The sequence below is a fragment of the Lepidochelys kempii genome, chromosome 11 (assembly GCF_965140265.1).
Source record: "Lepidochelys kempii isolate rLepKem1 chromosome 11, rLepKem1.hap2, whole genome shotgun sequence".
Classification (NCBI taxonomy): Eukaryota; Metazoa; Chordata; order Testudines; family Cheloniidae; genus Lepidochelys; species Lepidochelys kempii.
Window position 1 is genome coordinate 44,363,011 of NC_133266.1, and position 27,836 is coordinate 44,390,846.

The 27,836-nt window shown below is 39.8% G+C and overlaps 1 protein-coding gene across 1 annotated transcript in view; it reads right to left on the reverse strand.

Moving 5' to 3' along the window:
* PDE11A (phosphodiesterase 11A) overlaps positions 1 to 27,836 on the reverse strand; it is a 211,783-nt gene that overhangs the window by 102,057 nt on the left and 81,890 nt on the right. The window contains exons 3-5 of the mRNA XM_073305996.1: positions 9,183 to 9,272; positions 4,013 to 4,153; positions 1,672 to 1,736 (exon numbers count right to left, since the gene is read on the reverse strand). Of these exons, the coding sequence (XP_073162097.1) occupies positions 1,672 to 1,736; positions 4,013 to 4,153; positions 9,183 to 9,272 (296 nt within the window). The remainder of the gene's footprint in view (positions 1 to 1,671; positions 1,737 to 4,012; positions 4,154 to 9,182; positions 9,273 to 27,836) is intronic.

A 27,836-nucleotide genomic window follows, 5' to 3' on the forward strand; every position in this document is an offset into this window, starting at 1 on the left:
CATGGGCACATGCTCCTCTTCACACACAAATGTGGAAGGGACTGAATGACTTGCCTAGGCCAAAACAAATCTGTGGCACAATGAGGAATAGAATCTTCTGTCCTGAGTCCTGGTCCCATGCTTTAACAAACAGACACCCTTCCTCCCCATTAACTGTCTTAGGAAAGAGCCATTGTTATTCTGAGGTTCCTGATCAAAAGCAATAATTTATAATTCTCACGTGAACTAGCAAGTCAACTGTTCATACACCCAGCATTCTCATTTCTTCCTGCTCATTTTCCTTTTACTCCTTGCTTCCTCTATCCCATCCCTCTCTGTTGGTTGATAGGACACAGATGGGAGTTATGAGACCTGGATTCCATTCCTGGCTCTGCATCTGACTTCATGTAGCCTTGGGCAAGTTACTTAACCCTTCTGATCCTCAGGTTCCCCATCCATAAAATGAGGATGATATAATGCTATCCACTTTTTGTAAAGCACTTTGAGATCTATGGATGAAATGATTTTCATAAAGTACTAAGCACTACCATTATAATTACCTAACCTATAATGCTTCTAATCACCATGGTAGCTATGAGTGGGATCTCTCCTTACAATTTTGGAAGTGAAGTAGTACAGCATTAGGAAAAGTGAATTTTAGTTTACTGTATTCTTAAAAGGGGACTGTCAAAGCTGGTAGGGCTTAAAATTAGATTTAGCAACTTTGTATTGTCCTGAGTGCATATATATAAACCATACTTCCACTCTACCTGCCAAGTTATTGTTAGCAGGATAGAAACTGAGGGTTTTTTGTAGTATTCATATTATATTCCTAATACAAATTTCAAAAGCAATACAAACTGCTTTCAGTGAAATTTTTGGGATAAGATTCAGTTTTAGGATTCAACCTTAAGGGAAGGGAAAAAGCTTTCAATGATACCCCTGAATTCCCATGCAATAGGTTGGTTTCTTGGGGCCTTTAAAGGAGCAATGAACACTCAGTACCTTGCAGGATTGGGCACTTGGAAGGTAGCCCCGGTTATGCAAAAATATCTGTTTGCACTACTGTTTCCAATCTATTAATTAAAGATCAGGCTCACAGATGAGTTTATAAAGTAAGGATGGATTGTGGCATACATTTAGATGGGTTCCCAGCTGGCATTTAGCCACACTCATTTACCATCTCACCATCATGCATTTCCAGAGGTTTGTATGTTTTTCCCTTTCAGCGGGGGTCAGAAATAAAAACAGTCTGGTGGCCAACCCTTTGACGCTACTGCAGAAAACCATTTTACATTCAATCAATGCAGCACAAATCTGAAATCATTCCATTAATAAAATACAACTGTATTAAATTATTTTTACTTTGATACTCACCAAGCAAAGCAAAATCTGTCACTATTAATTGAGTAGTGTTCTTCATGAACAATAAAGGGACCTCAGATCTTCCCTGGCTCATCGGCAGTGTACACTGACACAAAGGCAGTATGTAGATGTGGAGCCTTATTCAAGCAATACTCCCTTGGAAATAAATGGGAGTTTTGCCTGAGTAAAAAGTGCAGGATCAGGCTGATTTTAATCAAATTTAGTCCAATGTTTCATAAGTAAATATACTAAGGTTTAATAGAGCAAACACCTGTAACTCACTATGACATAACCATCAATCCATTACCATTGAAGATGAGTTCTAACCTGTTCTCAGCATCAGCACTCCATTTTGGAGACAGCAACTCAAAGGATTTTGTAAACTTCACCACCTGTTGTATTAAAAAAAATCATTCTATCTGAACTTGGGATTTTTCATGAAAAATTACATATGTATTCAACAGCAATGTAAAGTTGTATATATTAATTATATTTTTAACCAGGGATCTTAGACTGAATGTTCAATCACACATTCCTCAGGTGGACTATTCATGTTCAAAATTTATACTGCAACACAGAACATAAGTAAACTATAAAGATACTCAATTGATTTTTTTTCATGCTCCTTCCCAAAATAGTATTTTTCCTACAATGTTTTGCTACAGCATAGAGAGAGGCTCACAATGACTTAAAAGGACCAGTTCTTCATTCTATCATAGTCCATAAATGAAGCAGCTAAATAATCTGAAAAACAACCAGAAATAATCAGAGGAGAAACACAACAACATCAGTTGACCAGATTAACTCCAACTGAACTTCCTCTAATATATGTAATATGGCCAGATAGTCAACAACTTTTAAGTACAACTTCCCATTTAAATTAATTGGTTAATTTCAGTGGGGAGTTATTCTTAACAGCTGATGGCATGTTATGGCCTATAGAGAATATTTCTGGCTTTTAACAGCTGGCACCAGGTGCCTCAATGACTTACATTTCCTCCAGTGTATTGGAGTTATGATTCACAGTCCTTGCAGAGATGCCCGATTATCAGACTTACAAAGAACCAGTGTACATTCTTAAAGAAATGTTCAGCAGTCTGCAAATGTCAGTGTTGCAGAGATTCTGTAAAGGCACAGGCTGAATGGTGCATGAAATCAAATTCTTGATAAGAACTTTTTATATTGTTAACCTCCTGGTCTTTAACATAACTTTAGAGTAAAATAATTATTCCTTTGATAAGTGGACAGAATATTCCCCATTGCACCATCTTGTCTTGGTATATGACCTTCAGATAAACATGGCTTTTTTTAAGTAATACCCACATTGTATTACCATGGGTTGTTTCAAGCTACAATTAATGCCATCTCCAGTGACACAAATGTGAATGTTTGCCAGGAGTTTATCTGCAGCTCGCATCTCTGAAAGAACACGATGGCATGTATTCCATCGAACAGGCTATTTTCCAAAATCACAGTAATAATAATACACTTACATATGGGCTCAGAAAGAAACATGTTATCTTTAACTCTTACCCCACTTACAATTCCAGAAACTGCAAGTCAAATGAAAAGTTTAGAGAATGTAGGGGCCAGTCCTCCTGCCTCCTCCGTGGCTATGAAAGTTCCCAGATTCAACAGATCCAGTGCTGTTCCACTGGATGTGTGTGCAAAGAGGACACAGCCTAGCTCCACTGTCCCTCTCCCACTTTTCTACACAGGGGAAATGTGGATGGGACAAAAGAAAACAAGATGGAGCACCCCCAGACAGGAGGGAGGCAAGAGAGGTGTAGAATACTGTAGCCTCAGGGCACCAGCAATTTTTAAATTTTCACACACGAAGCCCTCCCCCGAAAAAGAAATTTTTTACATGAAACCAAAATGGTGTCTATTTGAACAGAAAATACTGAAGGATTCAGGGAAATATTTGTGAATTTACATTTGAACAAAAATAAAAGATGCAAAACTACAAAAGCTATAAAAATAGTTACAAAGGCATTTAGTGCCTATTTGCTGAAATGCATGCAGAACAAATTAGGTTCTAAAAGATGCACATTAAATAACTGGTTTATGGTTCTCTGGATCTGGTTGTGTATATTAAGGCTGCTTTCAAGCACCACCAATTCAGTAAGATATTTTTAAAAATGACAATTTTAGCAGTGAGTTTCAGGAAGATGATACAACAAAGACAGACTTTTTTCCTTAGAGCAATTGCATTGTGGAGAAAAGGAAAACAGAAGACAAGATGGATTAAAAGCATTTAATTGTTTTTATAACCACACCAGAGTAGCAGTTTGCTTCTCAGTTAAATGCTGCTACCATCACACAGAGACCAGGGTCTCAAAAAAAAAACCCAAACAAACAAAAACACACAGGCAAGTAAGAACTATATAACTACAACTGGATCACTCCTCTTGAAGTCAATTCCATAAAGAACTTGGCGTGACTACAGTAAAAATCTTTAGGTGAGCAAAAGGGACTAGAAACAGATGGTGTGGTTTTGCTTTGAGAAAAATAAATATAAAGTCTATATAACTTAAAATAAGAATTATATATTGAAAAACATTCACTGTGCAATATGGTACTTACATTTTATATGTAAAAGCCTCACCACAATAAAAACAGACATTATCCCACTCATGTATTAGACCTTCTCTAAAATTTGACTTACTGGTGATTCAATGTCTTCCAGGAGTAACACTGAACATCGTTCACACTTCAACAGAGTCTGGGCTCGATGCATGATTTTCTTAACAATTTTCTCTAAGTCCGTCTGTTCCTCAAAGAGGTCATTAACTACCTCCAGCAAAGCCTGCATAAGAGGACAGGAAATTATTACTTTGGTTGCAGAAACGACGATTAAATGATTTACTTGTGAAGATGTGCACTCTTTGGGTCTGATTCTGATCTCGTTACATAGATGAAAATCTAAGAGTAACTCCCCATATGTCTTCATTCAAGCAAAATTCTTACTGATTTTAGTGTCAATTGAATCAATGGGAGTTCTTATTGAGTAAAGAGTGAGTAAGAACTGAATAATGATGTCTGAGTTTGGCCCTACATAGGCCCAGTCCAACTCTATTGCAATCCATGGGATTTTTTCCATTTACTTCAATGGATTTTGGATTGGATCCAAGAAGAGAGAGTTTCAAAGTTTCATAGGAGTATTTAGCTACCAGGGTTTATATGCTTCATGATGGGATGGAAAACTGTGTCTTTTAATAACACGTCCGCATGTGCTGACCTATGGTTGGGTGGCCAAGATTTGTTTTAGAATATTATTATGATGATGCCTGTAATAATAATCCTGCTTTACTCATTTATTTTAAAAAGTTCATTGCCATTTCAAACACAAGACATGGCTAGGGAGAGACAAGATGTGTAAATATTTTTACATTAGACAGTCACACTGGTCCTTACTTTACAATCAGCTTACACAAACCTTTATAAATCCGAATGAACCCATTTTCTCAATTAAAAGTAGACCTAAGATCTGATGAAAAGGTACCAGACATGCAAAAACATTCCACGTGAACATTTGCCACCAAGATAGGGAGGTATTTGAAGGTGATCTGTAAATGGGGAAAAAACATTGGATCAGATCCTTAGCTGGTGCAGGTAGGCATAGCTCCCTTGAAGTGGTGGAGTGCTGATTTAGACTAGCTGAAGATTGAGCCCCTTGTGTTTGCTTTCTTTTTTTTTCATTATGATGTGCGAAGGAGATCTGAAATGTGTTTTGTGTTTGCTCGTTTTTTCTAGAAATATCAGGAATACGAAGCCTTGCCTTACCCGTTTTTGCAGGAGGGACTAGAGGCCTGCAGCAGGAACTTTCTCAGCCCTCATTTGAAGGGACAAGAATGTTAAATCTTTCACAAAGGGGCAAATTCTGATCACACTTAAGGTTGGTCTACACACAACTTGAGCTCTGATTTCACTATATCAGTTTAGAAACTAATTTAGTAAAATCAGTGTAACCCCCTTCAGCGGGCACTTATTTCATATTCGTATTCCTATAATAATTTTGCTTAAGTCAGTTCTTTACCAATTTAAGGTAAATCAAAATAGGGCACTTCTAATCTGAAATAAAAGTCTCAATATAAAAGGCCTGCACTAGTTACGCTAAATCAATTTTAAAGCTATTTAGTCAAATTGGTGCTCAAATTGTGTGTAGACAAGATCTTATTAGCATCTTACTTTATATACGTATATCTACACTGCAATGAAAAACCCGCAGCTGGCCAACTCAGTCTCAAAGGGCTTGGGATCCAGGGCTGTTTCATTGCTGTGTAGGCTGCTGGGCTTGGGCTGGAGCCTGAGCTCTGGGACCCATTTGCAAAACAAGAAAATATATATATATTTTTTTAATTTAAAAAAGCTGTTAAACCTTTCTCATACTACATGAGACAGCAAAAAAAAAGGCACAAACACAATAGTTCTTTCCTTCACAGGCAACGTTTACTACTTAACCTATATCTGCACCTTAAGAGTAAATCTGATAAACACCCAAATTTAAATTTACAACTTAACCATGAGTTGAAAATATTTTTAAATGTAGTTTCCTTTTCTATTTTAAATATAATGGGCCAAATTCTTTTTAATATAAATCAACCAGGGGTGTTGGAATAATTTTTATGGTGGAGGTTCTGAGACCCATAGAACCAAATGGTAAACGCTATACATAATGGAAACCACTTCAAGCCAAGAGGTGCTGCAGCACCCCCAGAACCCCTACTTCTAGTACCTGTGAGTAAACTGAAGACACTGAAGTTACACTAGAGATGAATTTGACCCATTATTTTGTGTCACTGGGTACAGCACTTGCATTAAAGTGTCTCCATATCACTAAATATATAAAAGAAAATTAGAAGTCTGAGCCTTGCTAATAAGCAAACCAGGGTCCAAATGGGAAAAATCTTGATTTACACAGATTACAATCTAAACCATACAAGCTTCTCTATGTTGGCTTATTCAGGGTTTGCTGTCTTGCCAAATCAAGGTCTATATTTACAAGACAATTTAATTAATTCAGTTTAATTGAATCCCATCTAAAAAAATAATAAAGCAGTTCAAACTGACAACCAAGATGATATCAAAATGAGCTTGCTTGAATGTCCATGTACATTTTGTCAAACAAATTCCACAAAACTTTTCTTCAGATAACACATACAGCCACAACTGGGATGACAGGCCCCAAATTTGAGCCAACTTAATATGGATATTGTTGGATCATATTAAAGAAGTTCTGTATTAAAATCACAAATGAGTTTGATTCCCCAGAGTTTAAATTCCAGGGTATTACTAATTAAGAGGTCTCTTGGTTTTTGGTACTGTTTCTCTCCCTCTATGTGTGAAACTTGCAAGCTGCTAATTGTGTTAGTACATTCTAAGACAGAGTCTGTTCTCAAAGCAATTCACAGAGAGAGAGACTCAAAGCAATACTCTAACAACAGAAACAGCACCCAGAGACTCCCCACCCTTTTGTTGTATTAACAATTGTGATTAAAATAGAGATAGAGGATGTATGTGGATGGATGCTTGGTGTGGATAATAACTGAATGATCAGGGAGGTGCCAGCCTAAGAATCCAGTGTCCATCGGCTGAAGAAGGCGTCAAGTGGAAATAATCAGAGGATCCCCCCCGGTGGGCAGACTGGAATCCACCCAACAGCCTCAAGAATGGGAGAACCAAAGAACAAGATAACATCTTGGAGCCGTCAGGAATGTGCTATCTGCTGATTGATTCAGCAACAGCATGATGAAGCAATTCCCATAGACTGGCATAGGAAGAAATTCCTATAAAAATAGACTCTAAAAAGTGAGAACTTTGGGGTCTGATTCTGCAAACCAACTTCCAGGAGCATCAGATGAGCATCTGACAAGGCCCTGCTCCCTCCTCATGTCCAGGCCACCTGGCCAGTGACTTGGCATGAGCAACTCTAAGGCTGGTAACTATGATAACAACCTTGCAGAACCTGTGTGTGGGTGTGTGTGTGTGTGTTTGAATGAATGAATGTGAGAATAAATATGAGATTGAATGGAATGTTATAGCTATAACTAACTGCTTACTATGATTCTTTCTGTATTCACAATAAATGTGGTATTTTGCCTTTTTCCCTTTAATAAGATCCTGCTGGTTTTTATTTTATTGGTACAACAATATAATAAGCAATGCCTCAAGGAAAGTAAAATAGGCACTAAAACATAATCTACCAAGAAATTTTAAAATAATAACTCATGCATGTGTAAAATAGCAACTGTACAAACCAACATTCCATTGTTCTGTGCTCTTCCTGCAACTCTAGAGTGTCACTGAACACAGGTCACCACAGAGCTGCCAAATGGCAATGAGTTTTGTTAATACTTACTTGAGGTTGAAATAGTGATCAAGAAGGGAAGGACAATTCTCTCCAGGACAATTCCCTGAGCTGTGCTCAATCCCCAGAAATTGCCATATTCTAATAAAGAGTGAGTGTGAAACATTTAGGGGAGGGGAGGAGGTATTCGAGAGCCATGAAAAATCACCATAATATTTTCCTGTTTAAAACTACCCATCTGGCTAAGGAGATTAAAATGAGACTTCCTCCAGAGTCCATTATCAACACTTTAAGGGTTTCCCTTCAGAGTGATCTGATGATTTCAAATGTTTTATTTTATTTGTTTACTTCTTTCTTTGTGCCACAACTTCATCAGAAATGTCAGCATGCTTCTATAAAAGGGAAACGTCACCACCAGTGTTTAGTCTCAAGAGAAAATAAGGTTTATATGACAGAGGATTTGGGTTCCATCAGCTCAAGTCTCAAAATTAAAGACTAGATTTTTTTTACCACTAATAAAGTCCCACAGAGCAAAAGACAGCTCTTGGCAATTCCTCCTCAATCTCTCCTATGTAAGTTTAGATAACATTAAAGAATTAATTGCAAATAGCTAAATCCCTGAGCAGCTTCAGTCACCATATTGTTAAAAAAACTGCCACAAAAATGTCTCCTTCTCCCCCTCTCTCCCAAAATTGCAGCGCTGTACTCAGAGCTGTACAGGAATAAAGACCTCATGATCTACAACCTAGAGCTCTACACTATTGGAAAGGGGAGACTCCTAGCTTCCCAATGGGACATAAAGCAAAGGTGTCTGGTCCTGGTAGATACCAAGATACTCATGATTACATAATTATATATACAAAATCTAAGGTAACATTTGGAGATTTTAATATTTGTTCATTATAATTTCCCTCTCCTTACAAATCATACCTAGTTGGACACATAGGGTGAAATCTTGGTCCCACTGAACTCAGTGAGAGGATTGAACAAAGGGAGTTTAGCTTCACAGGAGGAGAGATTTAAGAAAAACAATACCAATAAAAAAAACTCACTAGAACATTTCCATGATCTTTTTTCTGCAAAATATGTGTTATGTACAGAATGCATAACGGTGTGGCTTAAAGGTTGTGGTTGTACTCCTTTGGAGTACCCTGCATAACTCACTCCTGTAGGCAAATGAAATATTACAAATACAGGATGCTTGAGGGTTGATATTTCTGGAATTTTAAAAAGATCTGAATCTGTGGAAATGTAACTCATTCTACTCTGCAGCATGGGTTCTAAACACACCTATCTCAGCACAATAAACTTGAAATTGTCAACAGGAAACAAACATTTAACATCAAAAGCAAATTTATCTACCACCATCTAAGCCTGTAGCTTCAAGGACATTCACCATGCACTTAAAAGGTTCTCTTGGGATTATTTTGAACTAAAACTTAATTGGTTCCTTAAAACTGTCTGTTCTGGAATTTGAAGGAAAGAGAGATGTGCTTGATAGCTGTCCAACGTGCTGCTCTCTACTTACTCTGCTTCTGTCATATTCCTTCCTTGAAGCAGCAAATAGCTGAGCGTTAGATATGGCAATTCCACAAAATGGGAGGTACATCTGCATCACCTGTTTCATAGAGAAATTTTAGGTCATTAAGAAACACTATTGAACGTAAGCATCCATATTATTTAGCAATGAGATCTGAGGACACTTGGCAACTCTCAGGAAGTGCTCTGCACCCTTAAAGTCTTCCATTATATAAGTAAAAACAAAACAAATTATCTGTGAATGGACCCTAGAGATTGGGGGAAAGAACTATTTCAAACATTAGCCCCCCAAACCAAACCAAACCAGATTCAAAACTATTTGGATTTATGGATTCAGCTGGTGAGGATCTTTGCTATTATTCTGACAAATCCATTGCAGGATTCTCAGCAAGTGTGGAAATCTGTCCTCAGGTGGAAACCGCATTAAAATCTTGAATACTCTGGAGTTTCCCCAAGTCAAAGGATTCCCTTTCTTTTGGGATTGCCTCTGTCATGGTAACCCCTTCCCCTCCCCCCTCAAACATGCAACATCTGAAGATGGCAACCGCAGCAGAGACTGACGCTCCTACTGACTCTGAGAGGAACAGAGTTGAAGATCAAGCTTCAGGAGCTGTAGGGAGGGAAGGAAGAAGGGAACAGCATCTGGTTGAGTAGAAATGTGGCAAAAGGGGAAGAAAATTCAAAAAGTTCATATGCATTTAGGTAAGAATCTAAACTTGAGACTACACTGAATCTTTTAAGGTTCACTCCATTTACTTTATTTAAAAAATACTAGGGAGGGAGGTGAGAACCACAGTGACAGGGAATGAAGTGGCCACAGATTGTGCTGGCTCTGTATTTCAAATGAACAAATCCTGTAGCCAAATACTTCAATAACTGTAAAGTTTAGGATTTTGTGCATAAAGTTCACATGAGGTGAGGTGAGGTGACTTCACAATACCAACAAGAAAGTAAAAACATAAGAATACTGATACTTTCAAACCAGAGCTTTGAAACAACAGATACAGCATTGGCACCGCTGGCTAGTTCTGGCCCAGTCCTGTGAGACACTGAGCACCTTTTATGAGATGCCAAGAGTCCTCAAGGTCTGTCAAAGTCCATTAGAACTGACGGCACTCAGCCCGGTACCAGGACTAAGCCCCTGGTCTGAAAGTGATGATGAAGGAGAGGAAGAAGGCAATCAGATAACTAGAGGGATACTGGAAGAGATTATGGCTAGACAGAAAAAAATCAGTCTATCTTGACATGCTTGGAAGGAATAATTGATGAGATGAATACAAAAATAAACATCACGGAGGAGAATAGTTTGGTTTTCTACATCCAATCAGACTTACATGTGAATGGTATAATGTCTACCTTGTTTACAAAACAAAGCACAAACAAAAATAACAGTCTCTTGGAAAGCAGGGTTGAAATCTTGGAGCCAGAGGTGAGCTTCCATAATGTATTAGTAATACAGACCCCAGCACAGATGGAAGCCTCAGGTCCTGTGATATTTACAGAACAGTTGTTGCTTAACCTGGTTGGTATTATGCCAAGAACAATCTTTTGTGCAGTTGTTGACTGAGCAAAGTGAGACATAACATTCAATTCAGTGGCATTTCTCTGTTTGTCTGTAAAGACCATATCTGATCAATTTCCAAATTTCAGGGAACTTCCTAGTAATCAATGGGATGAACCCTACTGATTTGATTGATACTTCCCTTACCATTGTGTTGGTCTCACCTGTCCATTTACTTGGTGTCATGTACTTCTGTACCATATACAGACTAGTCACAGAGCTTGCTTATACACACCAGCTGTGTTCATCATAAGACCCTTTAATGCTCTGCCAGGAATGGCTGAGGTTTGTTTAAATAAAGTATTTTACACAATGCCGCCAAGTGGCTAAACAGCATAGTACAATTTAGCATTCCATTACACTTGGCCTTTGTACAAAGATGAGAATTCTGAGAGTATCTCCTGAAAACATGGAGTTGCTCTGGTGTGTAGCAGCTATGAAACTGTGATGTCTTTGTTTTCTGTCTTTTTCACCTTTAAAGTAATAATTTTGTTCTCCTAGTTACTGCAGCCTGCAACAGGGGAGAGAGACAGAGAGACACACACACACACTGTTCTCCCTCAAAGACTCTCCTTTGTTCTTTCTTATGGTGTTTCTCCTTAAACTAAAATGATGCATTTTAGACAGAAGGTACGTTTGCTCTTTATCAATGGGATGGCAACAATTGCTCTAATCTTCAAATGTGTCAATTTTAACATTCTTTTCTACATTAAAAAAATCCAAATTGGTAGGTTTGACTGATTATGATCAGTGGGAAAGGCCATTCAAAATGAAAATTAAAAGTAAAAACACAACCGTAATGCATGAAAGTGCCAAAGAGACCAAAGGGAGTGGGTATGAAGTGGCATGCCCTCACACTGACAGAGAGGCTTTTTATGCTTGGACAGAGGGGAGCTTAAAAATGGAAAACCTGACACGGAAAGGGGTGGTGAACTAGAGGAGGGTAGCCCTGCCTCAGACAGCAGAGACAGGCTCACCGATAGGGAGACAGCAACAAGCCTCACTGCTCCAGAAGCTGCATGACCCAGCCTCAGAGCAGTATGCCCCACGGGGAGGGGCTGGAGGTAGACCCTTTTCTTTATTTTCCCACAGACGCCTCTCTGCCATAACGGAAGAAAGAGGGGAGAGGACTTTTCTTTTGTTTTCTCCAAGAACCCCTTTAGGTGTTTGCTAGAGTGGGGAGAGAGAGGCCATATAAGGACTTGAAGTGGGGTCTGGAGGGAGCTTGAAGGGACTCCTCCCCCTCTACCAGAGGGGAAAGAATGAAGCTTTCAAATTTTCATTACCAAAAACTGCACTGGGAGAATTTTACAACTCTCTGTTTAGTTTCTGTTAAAAAAAAATAGAAAACTTGGTTACTAGTGATGCATCACTGAATGCCATAGTCAGGGAAGAGATCTCTGTAGAAAAAAATTGCTTACAAGAAAAAGTCTGACCTGATGCATTCATGAGATTTGAATACTTTTAACCTTTTACTATATATAACTTTTAGAACCAGTTTGGAACCTAGTCCTGCACAATTAGAATCAGGAGCAAAACTTTTATTCTAGACCAAGGTATTTAGACACCAGGGTGTGGTATAAGAAGACACATCATGTATTTTCAAGAATGACAAAAATGGTTGAGAGCACAAATTACTGTCTGGTGAGATGGACAACCACTCAGCAGGCCTCATTTGCCATAGCTGTGCACCTTGTGTATAATCATTTGCACCTGTGAAAAGTTGGTATATAAACTGCTACTAGCTCAGAAAAGTGGTGTTTTACACCCACTTTTCAGAACTATAGATGACTACACAACATGCAGTGCAAAGGTATTGAAAACTTTACAATAAAGAAGAAAATGAGTGAATAGAAGTTCACAATTAAGTGATATAATTCAATATCATATGGAGAACCACCACCAGTGATTTAAAGCAATTGTGCCACTTTTTAAAAGAGAGTTTGGCAAAACAAAAATCTGCTGCTCTCTATTTTGTCTTTTCTGAGCCATATAGCTACTGCTGCTTAAACAGTCTCTGGCAAAACTGTAATACAGTAATTGACACATCACTAATGGTTACTGACATTTTTTAAAGACTCTTCTATTGCAAAATCACAGAGTGGAGTAGAACAAATTTATCACATTTTGGCTTCTAATAAATAAATTAAATATGCATTTACAACTGCAATATCAAAACACCTGTTTTCTGATGCATTCTGTGAGCCTTTAACAGACAGGAAACATTCAGAAGTACCATTACAGAAGCTAGACACTATGGCAATTGGCTTTACAAAAATATCCAATGGTGAGCTGACTGCCCTTGAACATTTTAGCCAATTATTGTGAAGACTTGATAGTATACCAAATCCTTCAGGGGTTTTGCTCCCAAAAGAGTATGTAAGTGAATAGTTGAAGAAATGTCACCATGAATTTGGATACTTTTTTTTTTTTTTTTGACTGATGGGTGAGTAATAAAAGGTCCTCTGGCACATCAACGTAAAAGAATATTGCATCATGCTTGGCCAGAATCTATTTAACTGTAATGCATTCTAGTTACTAAAAAGATTTTTCCTTAAATATAAGTGTCTTGTTTATAATAAACAGCACTAAACACTTCAGTGATGTCACAACCCACCGTTTTTGACATCTGAATTCTCCAGCATGAAGTGGTGATTCAATAACAAAATACTGAGCTGTGGCATAACTAAATAAACAAGGCAGGAGGAGCAGACTGAATAGAAAGGAGAAGTCTTATGCTTGGTCATAGATATGTTGTCAAAAAGCAGCAATGATGAGAAAGAACACAGAGAAAAATGACAGGTCTATTTTAATTTGCCTCAGTGTGACACAGGAACATTTTAAGAAGGAGCTGTTTTCCTGTACTCTCTCTGCTGTCCCTTCTGCACTACAATACAGGCAGAGGGAACTTACCTGGTGCAATCTGGATCTGTGAATGTTTTACCAAACACTAAGGTTTTATTGCACAAGAAACTCTATCAGCTCATATCTGACATTAAAACTCTTAAAGGAGCTGCTGCTAACAAGTCCAAAGCTTGAGTAAGGAAAATATAATCTGTCTATGATTGAACATGCAATAAGTGGGGAGGCATAGCTATGGCCTGTAGTCATGCCAATGGACTGACCATCAGTGTGAAATTCATGGGGAAAATGCAACTTATTATATAAACCATTCCGCAACAGATGAAGTTACTCATCCTTGCTATATCCAATTACCAATCCAAGGCACAATTAGCAAGCATTTTTTCAATTTTGAAAGTACGAGCAACATGAAAGGTAATTTCTTATGGGGGTAATTTCTTACCCTATCTAATTTGCACTAAATTACTAGGAAACCCACTATAAGTGCTTGAACTGTACACATTGTTCAGAAAGCAAATAAATACACTATTAAAAAATCCAATGACACAAGTTTACAAAATGTACTTTGTTCATCTATTTTTGCAACTGAAGCTTGGTTTATAACAGTACGTCACAGCATAGTGGCATCAGTAAATGTGTGATAGCATATTTTGTACAAATAATGCAATCTCAGTAATAAGCTGATCTAGCTAATCTGCTGAGAGGTGGAGCTAGAAAGCTTATCTCTTTCACCAGCAAGAGTTGGTTGAATAACAGGTATTACCTCATTCACCTTGTCTCTTTAAAACCCTGGGTACCAGCACGGCTACAGCTACAACGACACTCCAAATTTGGTTTTTACTCATCCTGACTTGCATGTTCAAAAAGCAGACTCAGTGACACCATTTAAACATTTCCTATGTTCTTAAAAATAGGTGGAATACATCAATGTTTTATTAAATTCAAGAATCTACAGACCAAAATCAATTGCAATAGGGTTAAGTGTGAACACTCCCCTAAATCACATTACGTTCTGGCATCTGTACAGTGTCTGGCAATTCTTATATCCATGTCTCTGATCAAATCAAAGCATAGCAGCAGCTTGCACTTCACAGAAACATTTGCCAAAACCAGAGTTTTTTCCAAGCTAATTACAGGTTTGAACCCCTATATTCTGTGGATATTCTATGAACCCTAAATCCATACACATACCTCCCCGGACATCAATGAGAGCTGTACAGATCAAGAGCAGTACATTGCTTGATTAGTCCATTGCCTCTGAGGTTTTTTAAATTCATGTTTGCATGTTATTATTTATTCAGTGCTATAAAAGTACATGGTGCTTCAGAGACAAAGAAAAGATAATACAATCTCAAATTTGGCAGCCTGTCGGGGCTGTAAACAGCCTGCATGAGGCCAGGGAGAATTTCACCATAATGAGGCAAGTGATGGTCTGCCTCATGTGATTGCCCGCACACAAGGGAACTAGATAGTCTCTTCACTAGCCAGATCCCTACGACATTCTGTAGTAGAAAACAATCCCCGTAAAAATCTAAAAGATCAGATACTTACGCTGGACCCCATCCCCATGAACCCTGCTGTTGGAGGACTGCTGGAGGTGGAATAGGGGGCAGCGCCATAGCAGAGAGATGCTTGGGCTGTTACAGCCCTAGGACAACCTAGAATCAGGAGGGCACAAACAAGGCTTAAAGTCACAGCCTGCCCCTGGCCTGGACTTTCTGTGGTGCCCCTCCAGGTGGTGAAGAACAGAATCTGACCCTGCATCTTTTCTTATACATACTCAAGTCTTGAAATAGGAGTGACTAAAAATAAAATCCTGGTGAAGTCAGATTTATAACAATGAAGTCCTAAAAATGTTTTTTATATCATTAGAACTATACTCATCCACTCTTCCTATTTTAGTTCTCTGTTTAACCTGTTTCTAACCCCAGTCACTTTTATGTTAAGTATTACTCAGATCTGACATCACCAAAGCAGATGAAGCTTGAAAAATCTAGATGAGCCATGTTGTGCATTGTTTTGTCATATAACACACACACAAAATGTGGACAGGATTTAGTAAACCTAGTTTAGCTACATTTTATCAGACATATTTAATACTTAAATATTTACTTGTGTTTAGCACTTAGTGTGTGGGAGGGGACAATAATCTGCATGCGACCTTCCAAAGAAAGCCTCAAAATAAACTTTGTTGTTTCAGATAAATCTGAAATCTGAAAATATGCCTATTACACTCTCCCAGGCCAAAACACACTTGTGGAAGTGTTAAGAGAGATCAGGGGAAAACCACCCACCTCTATTAATACTTAGTTGCCAAATCCTGTAGTCTACACAAGCAAAATTCCTACTAATGTCAATGGAAATGTTGTCTGACTTGAATCTCTAATAATAATTTTATTCTAAATGAACCTGGCCCATCAATTCCTTTAGGTTGCTAGACAATGATTCAAAATTCAACCTAAAATCAGGGTGTCTGACGAGGTAGAGGGGAGGGGGATACAAAGGGACAACAGTGGTCATTTAAAAATAAATTTGGAGAAGAAAAATTGCGAAGAATAGAAATGGAGAAGGCCAGAACTGAGAGGGCTGTCTAGGATGGAACAGGTATGACATCCTAGGACCCATCACAGGAAAGGCATAATTATAGCCCAACCTAAAATTGAAGGTAGTGTCAGTCAGTATAAGGTTCAATGAAGAAGCTTTAAAAGAGCCAGGTCCTGCACTATTATAGGCATATAAAACAGGGCTAAACAAAAGCCTGCTCACTTTATAGTCAGCCTATGTAAAAACTGCAAAGTTGGCTTAATATGAGCATGGCTGATCAAGCCAGTGAGCAGATGTACTTCTGATGTACTTCTGCAGTCTGAACTAATTCCAAGCTCTGGAGAAACCCTGCTGGAAGTCCTGCTAAGAGTGAACTATATTAATCAAGTAATAAAGGTATGTGTTGCGTCTCTGAGGTCATCACAAGAAAAGGGACTGTATATGTACAACAGTTAGTGTAACCACATAAATGCAGACTAGCATTGCCACCTATCATCAAGGTAGCCTCTCACGCTCCAGACAATGACCTTTTTCAGTTGCTCATAACTTTGCCAATCTTCAACTGTTTGGACTGAAATTTCCCACGTGGATGTGTGCCTGAGGCTAAATTGTTTTGGGGGAGAAATTTCATCCAAAATGGTTCAGTTTGGTTTGATTTCCAATGGTTTCCAAGATCAAGGACAGGTTGTTTTATCTATGGGAGAAAATTCTGTCAACCTTTATAATAAGCGGTGTACCAGCCCTATTTATAACAACCCTAGTTCTCCATTAAAAGGTTACAGTCAAATGTGACATGAAGGTTCTTAATCGGACTCACTACCTCCAGACAAGTCTTTTGAAAAAACATGGACATGAAGGAAACAAGAACATTCTCATAACCACAATCTCCCTCCACCAGAGAGACGAAAACTGGCAGGACCCAAAAGACAAAAGAAAAACATTTGTGTAATTTAATCACAGATCTCACTTATCAGCAAAAGTTGTGCATCACCACCTTTGCACTTCTCCCTCTTATATTAGATGGCAGTTCCAAACACATCAGCAGTAAGTCACTGTGTAGCAATATTTGGCACTTTTGCAGTGGTCTCAGTCTAAGGCCTGGTCTACCTAACTACATCGCTCAGGGCTGTGAAAAACTTCATGCCCTGTGCAGAGTAGTTAGGTCTACCTAACCCCCAGCCTATACACAGTGAGGTCGATGGAGGAATTCTTCTGTTAAGTCAACTACTGCCTCTCGCTGGGGAGGATTTACTACAGCGATTAAAAACCCATTCCATTATTGTACTGTCTACGCTACAGCACTGTACCGCTGTAGTGCTTGTAGTGTAAATGTACCCTAAGTATCTCAAAACATTTTACAGACATAAGTGAGCTAAGCCTTAAAACACCAATTTTTTTCTACAGGTAGGCAAACAGTTAGGTTAAATAACTTCCCACGGGTCACAAAGCAAGTCTTTGGCAAAGTCAGAAAAAGAACCAGAGCTCCTGGGTCTCAGTTCTGTGCTTGAATTATCAGACTCATCTTTCGTGACTGAAGAACTGTTATAAAACTGCATGAAGATCATTTGATCAGGAGTGAACATCTTCATATTGCTAGAGCCCTGAAAATCCGTGGATATCTGCTTTATATCCATGGATGCGGTCCTTTGTTTCCTCATCTTTGTGTATTGTGGATCGGATGCGGGGCTCTAGAGCAGTGGTTCTCAAAGGATGTCCGCAGCCCCCTGGTAGTCTGTGGTTTCAGGGGGTCCACCTATGGGGCTGCAGCCCAGTGAACCGGTGCCCACCACAGGGCTAAAGCCCAGAACTCCACGGGGAGGATCACCAGGGCTCAAGACTTTAGCCCCGGGTCTGGGAGGGGAGAGCGCTGGGCCTAAACCCTCAATTCTGGCTTCTCCTCCCCCAGTGACTGCACAGTGAGGGTCTGACAGGAGGCAAGCAGCAGTGGTTGTTAGTGGGGCTTGGGGCACTGGATTCCCCATGCAGGCTCTGCTGTTGCTGTTGCTGGTGAGTGCAGTTAACATCATCCAGCAGGCCTACCCGGGGCAATTAGAGAGCAACATGCATCCTATGGCTTGGGCGGTGAATCCAGCAATGTCCCAACCCACTCAAAAGTGCTGCATCTTACTCCCTATCAGACACAGAGTAGTGGAGAAGAATGTCCCCCGGGCCTGTGGTGCCATTTGCTGTGTTCATAGTTCCTGAATGCAAATTTTAGACACACACGTATCTATAGATAGATAGATAGATATATGTGCATGTTTGCAAAATTAGTAGGTTTAAGCCTCAATTAGTAATTTCATAATTACATGTAAAAATCAGGAGGGTTATGGAAAATTAGGGAGAATTGGCATCTCTGGTTTAGCTCTTCTGTATATAACGGTCTACACTGAGATCATGTTGATATAACTAACTTTCTCTTCAGCTTCTTCTCAGGTAAGTTTCAAAAGACATGTTGTGATTTATAAAGAGAGAACAATTGTTTGACCAGGAATCTGGCATCTTTATTTAACAGAGAGAAGAGGGCAGAGGGGTGAAAGAGACAAGCTTTTGAGCTTACACAGAGCTCTTCTTCAGGTCTGGGAAAGGTACTCAGAGTGTCACAGACAGCTAAATACGAAGTGGAACAGATTGTTTAGCCTAAAGAGTTATTAGTGACATAGCTCATGTGGAACAGACCGCATCTCGGGCCCAAGCCTATGAGATGCTGAGAGCCTTCTGCAAGATGCTAAACACCCTCAACTCCAACTGAAGTAAATGGCATTAAAGTCTTCACTTCCAGCTCAGATCAATAAAGGAACAGTGTAAGTTGGGGGAAACAATTAAGCAAACCAGGATTCCTGGGTAGATCTGGCCCGCTATTTGTAGCATTGACCCAGTGTGGATTTTGCTGCATTTTTCTTCTCCTTTCTTTCCCACTACAAAACAATTCTGAGTAGGAGCAGATGCTGTCATATGCAAGCAAGAATTCCTATTTGGAAGGTGGTTAAAGTAAAATCAGGGGATTTAGAAATTACCAAAATCCTCTGACATTTCTTTGATGCTACTTCTTGCTAATCAAAGCAGTCCAGGTGCGTCTTCTGCAGTAGCTAACCTCACCAACAAATAGAAGAATATTTAGGAAATTTATTAATGGGATTACCTTATAGAGTTTCTTGTCCCATACATAGGCATAACCCAGATAAAGGACCACCTGGTTCATAATTTACATTTCACAGAAATTTTTCTATTTATCTTTTACAGTCTTATCCGTCTCTATTGACATTATTGACCATTTAAGTATTTTATTGTGTAATCATGTGCCTCTCTGGTAAAATATAATCATATGTTGTATCTTTTGGAAATACATTCCTGTTATTTTGTTGGCTTGCCTATGGAAACTTGCCATTGGTGTTCTACACTTGTCTATTTTGAGCTCAGAGGTATTTAGTATTAATGTGACAAATGTCACGGCACAGCATGTCATTGCACTTCTTGCTGTTGACACTTGGGTCTATTCTTCATTCATTTCCCCAGAGAAAGCTGTCTCTATTCTCCTTCCATTTTTTAGGATGACAAATCAATTGTAGGACTTCAGTCTTTTGGCAATTCAGTATAGATAAGAAAACTTCTCATAGCCAGTTCCTAAATACTGCAGTTTTGCCCATGTATTTATTATAATTTTGATGGTTCCACTTCTTGTCTATAAACCAAAAGTACATACTCTAGGGCTTTTACTTGACTTAAATTTTAACAGAGAGACTCATTAATATAGTCAAAACATCACTTAACATGCAGCATCATAACATACTGCTAATATTTCTCATATACAACAACACCAACTTACATTCTAGTTGGCCAGACTATGCAATTGGATACAACTGACAATAAAAGGGACATGAAAACATGTATGCACAACTTCAATGAAGCCCAATATGGGTAAGCTTGGAGAAACAGAGAAAGGGTATTTTGTAATTTAAACTAGGAAAGCATATTGTGAGGCTTCTTACATTAAAGTTAAAGCTATGTGGAACATATGTGAAAAAATACAATCCTTGGGACATATCATTCAATTCCAGAATGAAAAAAGGGCAAGAGCATCTCTGCTGGATAGGCGAAATATCCTTAAAGCAATCAACTAGTATTTGCTCTTCCACAAGAATAGTAGCCACAAAATATATCTGTTTTAGGTTGAATCAGGGAAAGGAGAAGACTAACCTGGGTCAACACAATTTCTTAAACAAAAGAAAAACAGAAGAAAATGGCATTTATTGTTTCTTTGATTAAAGAAATATTTGAAAGATAATCTATTTCCACTTACCAGACAACCATCATAAAAAATGAGAATGGTGCATCAATTAGTCAATATCAAAAGAAAGCGAATTAACAATACAACATGTTCTATAAGTTATAGTACATTACTTCCATATTTACTCACTTTGAGCATAGTCTTGGTCAAAGGGATAGCAGCATAAAGGAATATGAGCCAGATGTTGCTCTCAGTGTAAATCTGGAAGGCCTCCATTGATTTCTTAGTCTGGATTTACGTGAGTGTGATTTATAGAAGAATATAACCTTTTGTAACAATCTAGCTTTAGTTTTATCCTTAATGTAGAAAGTTTGTTGATGCCTTAAGGATGCCTTTTCAACAGCTTTGGCCTTATCAGTATGACTTTTGTGGAACTGATATTAAAATGTATTGAACCTCTGCAACAAAATACCATTCAGAAGAATCTGAGCATAAATAGTGTATTTACAATACTTCTGTAAAACCCTGCAGTTTGTAGGACAGACATTGTGGTTTGCCATTTCCTGCCTCTCAAATGCCTCTGTACTATGTCTGACATGGCTCTCAAATCTTGAGCATGCCACTAATGTTAAATATTCTAGCCAGTCATCAGGACATGACCATTCAAATAGCAAAGAAAATTTTTTTTGCACAAAACCTAATGCCCTGCCCAGAATCTTAACTAGGCCTCAGTAAGAAAGGAAATTTATGCTTTCTTTTGATCAGATACAAAACCACTGCCTTGGAGAAAACTGTCTGAATTAGTACCGACAGTCGCCACATGTCTCCATTTCCACTTTACAACAGCAACAGCAGTAGCAGCAACAAAAGGGAATTCTGAAGCTAATGAGAATGGAGAGAGTCCAGCACCTGCAGAATTGGGCCCTCAGAAAGGAAAACTTAAATCTAGGCTTGAGTACTGAGAACAAGCTAACCTGAATATGTGAATCGTATTGCATATTAAAGAGACAATGCCTAGTTAACTTAGGCCTTAAATTGTTGATTAAAAACACTTTGCATCTTAACTCTTTCTGTATTTTGTCCAGACCTAAGTAAGAAAGGATTTCTTTGAAAATGTTGTCACTAAAAAAATGTATTTAGCAGGTAAACATTCCACTGTCAGTATATGTAACCATACAGCTGCTGTGGAAGATGCATGTGTACACAAAGGTTCCTTATAGGGGTGTTCTAATGCAGGGGTTCTCAAACTTCCTTGCATCACGACACCCTTCTGACAAGAAAAATTACTACATGACCCTAGGAGGGGGGACTGAAGCCTGAGCCTCCGCACCCCACATGGGGGCCAAAGCCCCACTGCCCAGGGCTGAAGCCCTCGGACTTAGGCTTTGGCCCTGGGCAGTCGGACTCAGACTTTGGCTTCAGTCCCAGCAAATCTAATGCCAAGCCTGGTGATCCATTAAAATGGGTCCCGACCCACTTTGGGGTCCCGACCCACAGTTTGAGAACCCCTCTGATAGTTTGAGAACTGCTGATCTAATGAACACCGTGGTTCCAAGTGCATTAGGCCATGGGGATAAAAGGAGCTGCTACTGGGATTCTCCAAACATAGGCCGAAGTGTGGCAGCTTCTGTTCATGAAGTCTAAAAGCTGCTGCCACTGCTGGATCCAAATGGTGGAGTGGCTGGTCGTTCTGCCCACTGAAACACCTGCCTCCCGTCTTCTGAGAGTGAAGAAAGCTTCTTATGAAGAGGCTTTCCCACCCCTAGTCTGATGAGACTTGGTACTAGAAAACCCTGGGAGAAGAAGAAAATTGTTTTTGTGAGCCAACCCTTACTTCTTTATGAAGGGGGAAGGTGTTTAACCACTCCTGCCCAAGGGCTGCTGTTCACTTCTCCACCAGGCAGGAGTAGGGATAAAGAATGGTTGTCTGGACCCCAGAGAGGGGCAATGTGTGTAGTGGGAGGGCTGGGATGCTGTTCTACTGGGTAGCCTATCAACACTATATGTTTGTGCAACGGGTCAGAGGGTAACTGCCATGAGCTGAGGAGTGGCACTGCTCTGAGGCAGTGCTGATGCCAGGGACAGTGAGTCTGTGGGAGAATAGCAGATGGAAGCTTGGGACTTCTTACCAGTCACAGTATTCCCCCAATACACACCCAAACACAGAGCCTAGCCCATCCTGCATAAGTCCCAAGGAAAGGGAAATGAAAATCAGCTTGAGTGCTCCTCAACAAAATGAGCACTTTATTTTAATTTTTTTTAAATGACTGATTACATTTTTATTTATAAAATTATTTATAAAATATCAATAAATGCACATTGGCATCTCTTGGTTGCCTCTTGTATCCTTGGGGATTGCTCAAAAGACCACTGAAATCAATGGGCATCTTTTCATTTATTTCATGAGGCCACTAACATGGTGGAACTGGCTTAGCCTTAAATTTGATTTCTCAAGAAATTCTGATGTGTCCCCATTGATATAACTTGACTGGGTGGTTGTCAAAAACTTGGCTCAAAAGAAGTAAAAGTCAGGGAAGGTTACAGTACACTTTTGAAGCTCTAGATCTAAAAATGCCATAGGCAATTAAAACTCTGTTTTACATTTGGTTAAAAATAAATTTTGTGTATCAACTTTCATCCCCGGTCACTTTTTCATGGTTAAAAGAATTTCCTTAGATTGTAATTAATCATGTAAATATCTCTTAAATGTCCCATCATCAGAGAGGCATTACTGGTTTCAGTACCATGATAACATTAACAACTTTCAAAAGTCTTGGTTATTGCATAATAGTGATAAATAATCATTTCTATAAGGTAAAATCTTAATTTTAAAAAGCCCTTCTCGGTACTGGTGTAAATTCACACTGTATTTCTCTTGTTATAATTTTTCCAATTTAAACTCTTCATTTTTTTTTTACAGTAAACTGTTAGCTCCCACAGCATTTGTCTTATGAGCAATGCTGATTGGTTCACCGGGTGCTAGAGGAAGCACCATATTTTAAGGCTACAGTACTGCATCCTTCAGTTTAGTGCTGTGGCAGGCTGATTTTGCATGTTTGCATTTTTTTTTCCCCTTGCGCTGCAGACTTCAAGGGACTGATGAAAGTGTGTGGGCTGGTTTAGAGGTTAGCAATGACTATTCCACACATCATTGTTTCTTGAACTAATGCTGCACATCGGCAGATATCAATGTCAATATCTAGGCAAATATATATTTATAAACAGGAAGCGCAAGGCCAAATCTTAATAACTTAATTGCACAGACCATGAGATGGCTAAGGCTTGAGTGTGAGTTTGGAGGTGGAAGGATAGGGGTATGAATCGAGTGACACTGAATCCTCTCTCCACCTGCACCACGGAATTGCTCAGTGGTTGCTATTGCATCTCCAGATCTGCAGCAGTCGACATGTGGTGAATCTCTCCTTCATCTGGAGGTGAGGGTAGTGGAGGAGTGTGGACCCCGTGCACCAGCTCCTGGTACACTGCCCCACCATAATGTACAGATAGCACTAGACCCAGGCCCTCTACACCTGGGGACAGGATTTCCCCAGAGCTGTTTGTCTGCAGCAGCGTGCTACAGATATTTTAATTGTTGTAAAGCTCTTACTGCTAGCTGTGTAACCTGAAGTTTCTCACTCATTGGTCCAGAGAAGTGATGTAAACTGTGGATCACATCCTCTGTTCTTTGTTCAAACAACTCTCTCATTGTGGTGTTTTGCCTGAGTTAGGAGCTCAGAAGCAGCAACTCTTGGTAACACTTAACACAGCTCTTTTTCTCTCCTTTCTCAGAAACTGGCCATGAAGTGGGTTTTACAACACCTTCTGATGAAGCTCTTTGTCTCCCTTTCTTTCTTCGGAGTAATTTGGTGAAGAGCATTGGGGGAAAACAGCTCAGAACAAGTGGTTGGGTGAACTCTCCGTGAGAACAGCATTGAAAGCAATATTATGAGTTACAAACGTGGAGATATACAAATAGTGAACTGTTGCAGTGTAAATTTTAAGGAATGTTAATTTTATACCTAGTAAATACACTGCATTCTGTATTTTAATACTGCATATCATATTGGACTATATTTTGGACCAAAAATTAAGTCATACATGCATCCTTTTAGCCACACAATATTCCTGACAGGGCCACTTGGTGGGAGGCAGTTTACCTTGGGACCCCTTTGGAAGGCCCCCAAACCGAGTGGCATTGCGATGAGATTGCTTCACCACTCGGGTTCGCCATGCCACACCCCTCCATCATGACAGAGGGGCCGTCGCACCAAATTTGAGTGGTGCTGCTACCCTGTGTGCCAGGTTGCAAGGCCTGGAGCAGGGAGTTGTGCCCAGCCCAGTGGGACAGGAGCCACTGTTGGGAGATAAATGTGGGGCAGGATTGCTCTTCAACCCATCTACCACACGGAGCGTCCCTTAAGTGGTAATTTTGGAAGGGTGGGGAGCACCACTTTTAGATTTTGCCCTGGCCCCCCCAAAACCTCTCTGTGGCCCTGGGTTTTGGTACCTGGAAAAAAAAAACCCTTACACAGAGAACTGGTTGCATAAACAAGGACGTTCCTTCCAGTTATATGTATTTTGCCTCAATTAATCAATGGCATTTTTTTAATATGTACTCTTTATTATTTGCATCACAAGCCAAAAAGATGAGGCATACTGAGAGGCGAATATGTATTAACACTTTTGTTGAGCTGTGGACTGTTGATTTCTGACAGCTAAGTTGCATCAGAAATGCATTGGACACTGTTTTCCTTGGTATAATTTGGCTGTGTACATACTCAGGGTGGCTAGCCCTCTGCACCGCTTGCACCGCCATGGCTATGCTCTATTTTTAGAACGCCTGTTGTATAAGACATACACAAAAGGGAATGCACAGTGACCGAGCTTTTTGGACAGCTCCCACCTTGTTCCCCAAAGACGGTAATTTTAGACACTCCCTGCCCTTGCTAGCCTGGGTTTTTTTGCCCCACTCTGGCAATGAAGATTTAATGAAGGCCTGTGAACCCGGTTGGCCCCGCCCTGCTATACCTGCATCAGATGTCAGGTGTAGAGAGTGGAGTTAAAAGGCAAAGAAGCAGCCCAGATTGGGGCTGACCAGAGTTTTGTTTCTTGCTTGGTGAGGGATGTCTGGGCTCAGCTGTGAGCCAGAGACAACTTGCTGCCTGGATGAAATGACCAGCCAAAGGGAGACTGAACAAAAATGAGTGACTGCATGAAAACAAGCCCTGAGTAGAAGGAGGTGGGTTCTGCTAGAGACTTTTTTCTTTCTTTTTCATTCTCTTTCTTTCTAATCCCAGCTTCTTCTCTTTGCTTGAGACAAAATTCTTATTTTCAACTCCCTTTCTGTATAAGGTACAATCAGTTTTACTTTAGCCATGTCTTCTCCAAGGACTGTCAAAGCTCTCTCACTTAACAGAACTAATTTTATTGCTTGTTTAAGGTACTGGGCTCACCACACTAAAGAGGAAATTCCTCGATGTATCCAGGAAACTGGAACAGCCCAGGGAGCAATGTGGGTGAGCTTTGTACACTACCTCACCAATAAACTTACAAGGTAACAAGATGTTTACTCTCTGTGCTGCTGAAAGGGCTAAGTGTGATTGTAGCTTTTGTGATGTCTCCTAGGACCTCTATGCCCAACAGATGAAAACAGCACTACCAAATTCCAAGAGCTGTGAAAAGCCCTCAGACCTCTCTATCAATTGCTTGAGTCATCCAGTCCCCTAATCAAAAATCATTTCAGCTATTTCTTTATAAAGAGTCACTTCTGAAAATAGCTACTATAAATCAGACTTTGCAGAGGCTGCAAAAATTCTCTATGAAAACTTTTCATTCTCTTATTTCTTACCCCAAATGACTAGTGTTTTATATGTTAGATTAGTAGCTGCATTAGCCTTATTTCCTCCTTTGTTTGTTTGTTCAGATCCATATGTTCAAAATGTATTATACTTTACTATTATATTTCAGCTTATTAACCTTGTTTTCATAAGCAAGTGTGGTCTAGTGACTGAAGATAGTTAGGATTCCTTGGTTCTGTGCTGTTTTTCCACTGACCTGCTGCATAATCTTTGGCCAGTTGCTTCATGTTACAGTTAGGAATTTGTAAAATGGGTATTTAAAAAACCTCACAGAAGCACTATGAGGTGTAATTAACATTTTCAGTGTGCTTTGAGTGCTTCCTAGGAAAGGCACCATGTAAGTGTAAATTATTATTATTTTTGGTGTTTTTCTTATAATGCCTTATTTACAAACACTTTCGGTTTCCTATTCATTTTCCTTCTGGATCCATTCCTGGGCTGTGGTATGGATGTAGTTAAATTGTCTGTCTGAGATGCTGAGAACTCCGTATCTGTAAATCCTGCCCTCAGTGGCGGGTGATACATTACTGCACCACTGGCCAGCAGACTAGAGAATGATTTAGGGCTCAGTGACAATTCCTCCCGTTTCTCCCCACTCCCTCTGAGGGAGGGAGCAAGTTACCCTTTTCTGAAACAGCTTGCTCACCTCTGTGCAGCCAGCCAGCTGCTCTGTGTTACTAGATTTGCCTGTTATGCTTGGGGTATGCTCATTTATTAGGGTTACTCTTCTGAGGGCGGGGGGTTTCTGTAATTCTATCCATGTACTACTGTGTCACTTGTGTTCTCATACAGAGCTCTACTTCTCCCTTCTGCAAGTTGCCTCCCAATGGAGCACCAGCCCTGGGGAACCTATCCTGCAGGACCTAGGTTCCCCAGGGCTGGGTTCCTCCAGCCCCAGAATCAGATGAGCGAGCATGTGTGCGTGCGCACACACACATTAACAGAGCACGTCTGAGCAGACCGGGTCAATCAGTTGAACCCTTGTAGGCTGGGTCAAGCAGCACTTTCAAGCTGCCACCCTCGTATGCCAGAGGTTCAGCATGTCCCTATCCCTGCTTTCACGTTCCAATTGTTCTGGTAGTAACCCACTTGATGAGCAAACCCTGCAGGATTTTTGGGTGCTACAGAGATCTTTAGCTTAGGTAACTGGAGTGTTGCTGCAGGAACAGGGAAGCCAAAAACACAAAAGAGAGGGGGAGAGGGAGGGAGGGAAGCAACCAGCTTAACCATAAGTTATTTATTGCCAGGTAATGACCATGCAAACAAACAAAACAGTTACAATATTAAATCTAGCTTAAATTTGATTACAAAAGTCAGGTTCAGAAACCTATAACTATCGCACAAGTCAGAGTTAGAAAGCTATACATTGGGGGAAGAGAGTGAGAGCGTTGGGCTCTCACCACTCTGAAGCTTGAACCAGTTGGCGTTTCCCAGGTGGTGAAGTATTCTCCTTGAAGTCAGTGAAATGACTCACATGGAGATGGCAAGCAGGATTTGGCCCTTTTGTATACAGTTCATATTCAAAGTCTTTATTTTTAATGATGCAATTTCATGGATTTTTCCCATTTTCAAAATGGAAGAACTCTCTTT